At 37.1% G+C, this 8,411-nt stretch overlaps 1 protein-coding gene across 1 annotated transcript; it reads right to left on the reverse strand.

Moving 5' to 3' along the window:
- Positions 1 to 6,791: 6,791 nt before the first annotated feature.
- Positions 6,792 to 7,736, reverse strand: LOC110287906 (olfactory receptor 150-like). The gene has a single exon (XM_021154402.1). It carries the CDS (start codon positions 7,734 to 7,736, stop codon positions 6,792 to 6,794), a length of 945 nt encoding a protein of 314 aa, XP_021010061.1.
- Between the last annotated feature and the right edge of the window lie 675 nt (positions 7,737 to 8,411).

The following is an 8,411-nucleotide window of genomic DNA, read 5'->3' on the forward strand; positions in this document are numbered from 1 at the left end:
TACACAATGGAGTACTACTTAGCTATTAAAAAGAATGAATTTACGAAATTCCTAGGCAAATGGATGGACCTGGAGGGCATCATCTTGAGTGAGGTAACCCAATCACAAAAGAACTCACACAATATGTACTCACTGATAAGTGGATATTAGCCCAGAAACTTAGAGTACCCAAGATATAAGATACAATTTGATAAACACTTGAATCTCAAGAAGAACGAAGACCTAAGTGTGGACACTTTACCCTTCTTAGAATTGAGAACAAAACACCCATGAAAGGAGTTACAGAGACACAGTTTGGAGCTGAGATGAATGGATGGACCATCTAGAGACTGCCATATTCAAGGATCCATCCTATAATCAGCCTCCAAAGGCTGACACCATTGCATACACTAGCAAGATTTTGCTGGAAGGACCCATATATAGCTGTCTCTTCTGAGACTATGCCAGGGCCTTGCAAACACAAAAGTGGATGCTCACAGTCAACTATTAGATGGATCACAGGGCCCCCAATGGAGGAGCTAGAGAAAGTAACCAATTAGCTAAAGGAATCTGCAACCCTATAGGTGGAACAACAATATGAACTAACTAGTATCCCCCAGAGCTCTTGTCTCTAGCTGCATATGTATCAGAAGATGACCTATTCGGCCATCAGTGGAAAGAGAGGCCCATTGGTCTTGCAAACTTTATCTTCCTAAGTACAGGGGAACTCCAGGGAAAAGAAGTGGGAGTGGGTGGGTGGGGGAGTGGGTGGGGTAGTGGGTGGGGGACTTTTGGGATAACATTGGAAATGTAAATGAAATAAATACCTAATTTTTAAAAAGAGATCAATAAAAGTATAGTTTAGAGCTCAAGGAAATATGTGGTTCAGAAATTACCACATCTTGTGCATGTTGTATAAAATATCATTGCAAGATTTGGAGAATAAGTTGTAGTGTTAGATGGGGTATAAAGGAAAAAACTTATTTACTATATAACAAAGAAAGGGGTGTTGAATTACACTCTTTCAAGTAGAATGACCATCAATATCAAGTCAAGAAAACAAAGTGGATTTAAGCAGCCAAATATTTTCATCACAGAAGGAGGTTGTTGTTTAGAGGAAGAATTTAACTGAATCAAGGTTAGTGGACCATTACAGTTTTACAAAAGCTACTAAGGGACTCTTTTCTCTAAATTTCTGAAAGTGAATTATTGTCAGACTTAGAACTCAAAAGCAGGAGTAAGAATAGAAGAGGAAGACAAGCTACTTAAGAGCAGGAAGAGAAAAATGGTGTGTGTGTGTGTGTGTGTGTGTGTGTGTGTGTGTGTGTGTGTGTGTGTGTGTGTGTGTTCTGCATGGTGGATTGACTGTGTGTCTGGCAGTTTTACCTGGACAGTTTTATAGAGGCAGGTTACAGAGAGAACAAGTTAGACACAGGTGTAGATAGAATGAGACAGAGAATAGAAGGAACCAGAAGATTATAACATATTGCCAAAAGTAATATGAGGCCAGGCAGAGCAATTTAGAAGAAAAGCCAGTTAAAGCCATATTTAATCAGTCAGCCTTAAAGATTAGGTTAAATGGAAGCTATAAGCTTCAAGGCCTATGTCTAGGGAGAGTTACAACCAAGAAGGAAACACTGTGGGCTCAGCACAAGCTCTGTATTTCCACAGACTGGGTAACACTCTTCTCTCATCACTTCATCTGAGGGAATAAAAGTGGCAATTACAGATTTGNCTCTCCCTGGAGTATGAGGCTAAAACTAAAAACAAAAATGTAATACCTTTTGCTATTTTCATAAATGTGTTTACCTTTGTACATTAGACTTTTTTCTTTTTAAAACTTCCATTTACTTATTTATTTTATTATGTATTTGCTTGTTTATTATTTATGTAGTCACTTTACAATCCAAGNACAGCTCCCCTCTCTTCTCAGACCAATATAACATGTCATCTCCCCCATTCCCTTCTATCAGGGACAGACACCACTCCAGTTGTCCTCCAGTATCTTTTTGTTTTGTTTGTTTATTTTTAATTTGGATGTTCTGGGCTTGGTTTTCTTTTCATTTATTTTATTATCTTTCTTTTTTTAATTTTACTTATTCACTGCCCCCATCCAAGTTACTCCCATCCACAATCCTTCCCCCAATGCTGCCTTCCCTCCTCTTCTGAGCTGGTGGGGTCCAGCTGGGTATCTCCCCATCATGTGACAACAGGACTCTGTGAAACTAGTTACTTCCACTTTAGCTAAGACCAGACAAGGAAGCCCAGCTAGAACATACTCAACTAAGAAGCAACAGCTTTTATAATAGCACCTGTTCCAGTTGTTCCGTACCAATATGAAGACCAAGCTACACTTCTGCTACATATGTGTGGGGAGGCCTAGGTCCAGCTTGTGTATGTTCCTTGGTTTGCGGTTCAGAGTGTCAGGCATGCAGGTTAGTTGACTCTGTTGGTCTTCCTATGGAGTTCCCACCCTCTTTGGGCCCCAGAATACTTCCATCAGCTCTTCCAAGAGTCCCCAAGGTCCATTCACTGTTTGTGCTTATCTGTGTCTGTCTGAGTCAGCTGTCTATTGATTTTGCTATTGTTCTATCTCCTTTATGATACAATTTCTAAGACAGACTGTTTCACAACATACTTCCTGATACTCTAGCTCTTACAAGATTTCTATCTCATCATTTGCTATTTTCCTGAGTCACAGGTACAGGAGCTATGGTGTAGAAGTATCCACTGGTTCTGAGATTCCCTTATCCATTGATCTCTGCACTGTGTCCAGTATGTTTTTTCTGTGATAGTCTCAAGATGTGGTTATATGTGATAGTCTTCACATGATCGTCTTCATTTGCTGTAAAGAGGCTTCTTTAGTGAGTGGTCTTAGTTACACCTATCTGTAAGTATAATGATAAGATTTATAATGTAGTAATAGTATATTATAATACTTTTGTATACTTTAATTTAATTTTAATTTATATTTAATATATAAGAACATCAAAACACTACCTCTGACAATATCTCCATACAAAATTAGGTTATCAAACCCCTAGTCCTTGGGGCAGGACACCTTTTGTTTGGTCATGATAGTTAAAGTAACTCCCAAATTTATATGAACTGACACTGGGAATCTCAGAATTTGAGGATGAAACTCCCTGCTAAATTCCCTAGACACTTAACACACAAGACTCAGATTGGTTTAGCTTATCAAAAGACCCTCACTAAGACCACAGAGAATGCCATCATTGCAAAATGCAGGAGGATATTACTTATACAACATGTTGGGAAAACCCCTCTCAGCATTCAGGCCAGAGGAGAGAACCAGAACAAAGAAAGAACACACTTTTTTTACCTTTGTAAGGGACAAATATCGGCACCAGGGTATTTTGGCTCATTTTAATTGGTGTAGTCAGTAACCTTTTTAGACATTGTTTGGTTTGTATAGGGTGACTCTCATTTTGTACGTCCTTGTGGTTTTTTGTGTGAAGTGGGGCAGGGGAATTGTTAATCTTGTTCTGGAAGCTTAGTAATTTTGAGCACTAAAACTATGTTTCTATATTTGTTTAGTCAGCCAGCTTTTTTATCTGGCTCTGTACTTGGCCTGCTAATACACTTTGGAAAGTCCTTTTGAAGGGGAATGTACTTGGTAGTCTTGAATTTATTTTAGATACTACAAGATGATCTGATCTGGATGAAATCTAAAAGCCTCCTTCCTGAAGTCTGACATCTACATTTGAGAACCTTGTCTGTAATATGCTGAGTCATGGTAGAAATAAAACAGTCCTACCCAGCTACAGCACACATGGACTTGAGTGGGAAACAACCAAGATGTTCTAAAGGGACTGGTCACACAAACCTGACTAGTTGAACTTAAGACCCTCTTTCTAGGGACCTATCATGACTGCCCTCCGAAAGACCCAGCAAGGAGAAAGAGTCAGATGCAGATATTTGCACCCAACCAATGAACAGAAGCTGCTGACCCCAGTGATTGAATCATGGAAAAGATGGAAGAAGTTGAAGAAGTAGGCAACCCTGCAGGAGAACCAGCAGTCTCAATTAACCTGGACCCTCAATATCACTCAGAAACTGAATCACCAACCAGGAAGCATACACCAGCTGATAGGAGGCTCCAAACACATATACAGCAGAGCACTGCAGGGTCTGGGTTCAGTTTGAGAAGATGCACCTAACCCTCAAGAGACTGGAGGCCCCAGGGAGTAAGGAGGTCTGGAGGTGTGTGGGGTGGGATTAGGGGTGGGGATGTCCTCGTGAAGACAGGGGTGCAGGGAAGAGGTATAGGATGTAGAACAGTTCGAGGGTGGACTGGGAGGGGAATAAAACCTGGAGTGTAAAATAAAAGAGAAAATAAATAAATAAATAAATAAATAACAATAAAAGAAATCTGTGTAAAGTTTGGAAGAACAAGATAGCATCAAGAAAACACTTCAAATAGTGTAATTACTGAGAATAAAGATGGGATACAGTCTGAATACAGAATAGTTGAGGTATCCTAGGAACATGACCATTCAGCAGAAGTACATCTTGAGTTTAGCTAGATATTTCAAGCCATACTGTGACTAAATTGACATGAATTTATGTGTGTTAGATATGATGGTATATTTTGTATATGCAGCTTATCTCAACTCAGAGAAGGTTAAATGTGCATAAAGAGATCTGTGTGATCACACTGGAAATGGCTTAGTAGAGAGGGAGGGAAGAGCATGTGATTTGGAAATGTCTTCCTTTACATTTTTGGACAGTCTTGAAGAATAATGATGTCAAAAGTGTCATAGCTAACACCTGAATTAGAATATAAATATATGGAGCCCAATAACCTCAGAAACTATTGACGTCACTATGGAAACTATGAGAAAAGAGTTTTCAAATAGGACACTATGGAGAGGTCACACAAAACAGTTTCCTATTTCTCCCAGCAGGAGATGTGGAAACTGAGGTGCCATTGAAAGCATATGTTACTAAGAGCCACTAAAACTTTCAAAATGAGCTGGTTACTTCCCAAGATGAGTAAGTTAAACTCCTACTCCATTAATTCCAACAGCAAAATAGGAGCTTGTTTCCATGTAGTTCTTTGTGTAGGATTCAGTTCTTGGGGACTATCTCCTATAAAAATTAAATGAACTAATACCTAAGAGACACTGTGCCTTATGCTTTGTTCTTAGTTAATTAGCTATGCTTATATTTTCTCACCTAACATCTTTGGAAGTTTAGTTTTCCTGGGAGTTTCACATTCTCTTGCTGGATGTCAGTTGTCTTTAAAGATATATCTGGTTATTAGATTCTTATCGATAAAAAACAATGCCTTCTAAACTATGCCTTCTATTGTATAACATTAAACTTTCAATTAGGATACAACACTAGTTCAGGTTAGCCTGTCTAATAACTGTCAAAAACATGCCTTTTAACAAGTGAGAATATTTGATCCTCTACTTATAGGAACATACCACACACAGGGAGATGAATCCTCCTTTGCAAGAAACTTGATGGTGTTTTGTATTTCAGGACCATGCCAGGAAAGTCTAGTTCTTCCTCTTCAGTGAGGTTTCCTCAAATAGAAACTAAGAGAAGTAAATCCTGGGTTATTTACAATCACTTATTGTTTCATGAGAATATAGATGCTGACAGATATCCTACTTCATGAAACATTCCCCTGTAAATATTTTATATGCCTATTTTAAAAGTTACTGGCATCTGTCTGTTTTTAACAACCTCTGTGTGTTTTTAACAATTTCCTTATAGTGTGAATCTTTATAAATTTAATTTTTTATCGTTTTCTGTCATTTCCTGCTAAAACTTTTTATTTATCAGGAATCTGTCCTTGAGCGTTGTAAAGTAAATATCTAATTCTTTATCTTTATATCATTATACTTACAGATAGGTGTTGCTAAGACCACTCACTAAAGAAGCCTCCTTACAGCAAGAGCCTAATTAGCAAAGGAGATCAAAAGTAGGCATTAGTTAGAGGTCTCCTTTTCTGACCCTTCTTCTCCTTCAGAATTGATCTTTACTTTCAGAGTAATACTTACCACTAGTCTAAAAAAATTTTATAATTTGATATCTTTTTCCCATATGAATAAGTAATACAAATAAAAGTTACAGTGACAGAATGAACTTCTGAGTCTGAAACTCATAAATGTAAGCAAAAAAAGTAGTGTAACTCTACATGAGGAAGAAAAATGAATAAGTGAGTATGAGTCAAACAGCAGTTATAAGAATGTTGAACAGAGAGCCATCATAGTGCAAAGTACATGCATTCCTCTCAATCACAGCTGTTGTACATTAAGTTAGTGTAATCACCTTGTGTGTAGGACTGCAACAGAATCTGTCCTTTGCTTCCATTGACACTATTTGTAGTTCTAGATACTGTTATAAAAATCAGACTTGTGTATTATTTATTTCAATTGTTTAACATGCACACAAAGAAGAACTATTTTAACTTATTTGCAAATTCATCAAAAAAGACATCTACAATCATTGAGACAACCAAGAGCTAGAGAAGAAATTTTATTCCAAACTTAATATTGTGAAGTTTGCATAATAGAGCAGTACTCATGTAAGTATAACCAACCAGACAAAGGAATTTGAAGTATCTTCAGGGTGGGATATAGTTGACTACCTGAGAATGAAATCAGCTTTTACCAGAGAATAATATTTCTCCATGGATCTGTGTCTGAGAATTCTCTTCTATTTTGGTACTTTTTTTTCCAAATAAAAACATACAACAAATAATCTTATACTTAGTGTTATCAAATGCTTGTTATAGACTATATCCTCCTGTACAATGCAGTAATTTCCAAGAAAATCTATTCCTTGTATTGAGGAAACATTTTTTGTAGTAACTTTTTTAGGGCAACTTTGACATCTTTATTTCTCAGGCTGTAGATCATAGGATTCAACATAGGCACAACAATGGTATAAAACACAGATGATACTTTCCCTTGGTCCATGGAGCTGACTGAAGATGGCTGTAGATACATGAATGTTGTAGAACCAAAGAAAATAGCAACAGCCAAGATGTGGGAGCTGCAGGTGCTAAAGGCCTTGACTCTGCCCCCAGATGTTTTAATGTGCAAAATGCTGACAATGATGAAGATATAAGAGCTAACGATGGTCATGACTGGTACAATAATATTAAATGCACTGAAGGACAGTGCTAATATTTCATTGATAAAAGTACTAGAGCAAGACAGCTCAAGTAATGGGAAAAGATCACAAAAGTAGTGATTTATTTTATCAGCCTTACAGAAAAACAGTCTTAGCAGGAAGACAGTGTGAGCTGTAGCACTGAGTAAGCCAATACCATACACCACAGCTACCATCAACAAACAGACTTGATAGGACATGGTTACTTTGTAAAGCAAAGGGTTAGATATAGCCACATAGCGGTCATATGCCATTGCAGCCAACATGTGACATTCTGCAACAACAAAAGTACAGAAGAAATAGAACTGAGCTATGCATTCTGGGTACAGGATGACATTCTTCTCTGTCACAAAGTTCAACAGCATTTTAGGAACAATGACAGTAGACTGACAGCAGTCAATAAAGGACAGACTGCTGAGTAAATAATACATAGGTGTATGTAGCTGAGAACTAATCAGAATCAAGACCATCATTCCTAGGTTTCCAACAACTGTAACCAAATAGACAGATAGGAAGATAAGGAATAGAGGCAATTGGAGCTCTGGATTCTCTGTTAAACCAGCAAGAATGAACTCTGCCACTGAGGTATGATTTAATTCTTCCATGGTCTTCTAGAAAGTATATGTAAAAATAAAAAAGTTATATAGAAGAAAAATATTGAGTATTCGTTCCCCTGTCACTCAATGAATTTTGAAACATAATTCAAATACTTTCAGATATCTGCAACCTTTGGCATCCTCTTTTTGATTTGAGAAGTCAGAGATTTTTCAGTCCTGGAGAAAGGAAATATACAAATATAATTGTACATGTTACATACTTGTGACCTTAATTTAAGAATTGTTTTTATTGGTACCTATTTTCTACCTTGTTTCAGTTCATTTCAAACCATTGTGACACCATTAATTGAGTGGGTAAATAATTTCTCATGACACATTTATATGCATACATATAATTGATCATATAGAAAATTGAACATTAATTAAAGAGAACTATTACATATAATTAGCAGCATATCTAGATAATGTTAGAACACAGAAATCACAGCAGAGATGTTGAAGATGTTGAAGATTAAGAAATCATCAAGAAAACTAAGAGATACTGTGGAGTTCTCTTTTTACCCTTGTTTTAATTTGATTCAGCAATTGTGGTTGCCTGTCCCCCACAAAGCATAACATTACCAATTCTGCACCAATTATGGTAAATCATAAGGAAAAGCTTCATAATGACTATAGGTGGATACTGTTAGCTCATGTTCATGTAAAGCAATTTCTTTTTTTTTT

This window comes from Mus caroli, unplaced genomic scaffold, assembly GCF_900094665.2.
Source record: "Mus caroli unplaced genomic scaffold, CAROLI_EIJ_v1.1 scaffold_9775_1, whole genome shotgun sequence".
NCBI lineage: Eukaryota > Metazoa > Chordata > Mammalia > Rodentia > Muridae > Mus > Mus caroli.

What these genes read in the sequence shown, in the direction of transcription:
- LOC110287906 (XM_021154402.1), bottom strand. Translation starts at nt 7,736, where the DNA reads ATGGAAGAATTAAATCATACCTCAGTGGCAGAGTTCATTCTTGCTGGT.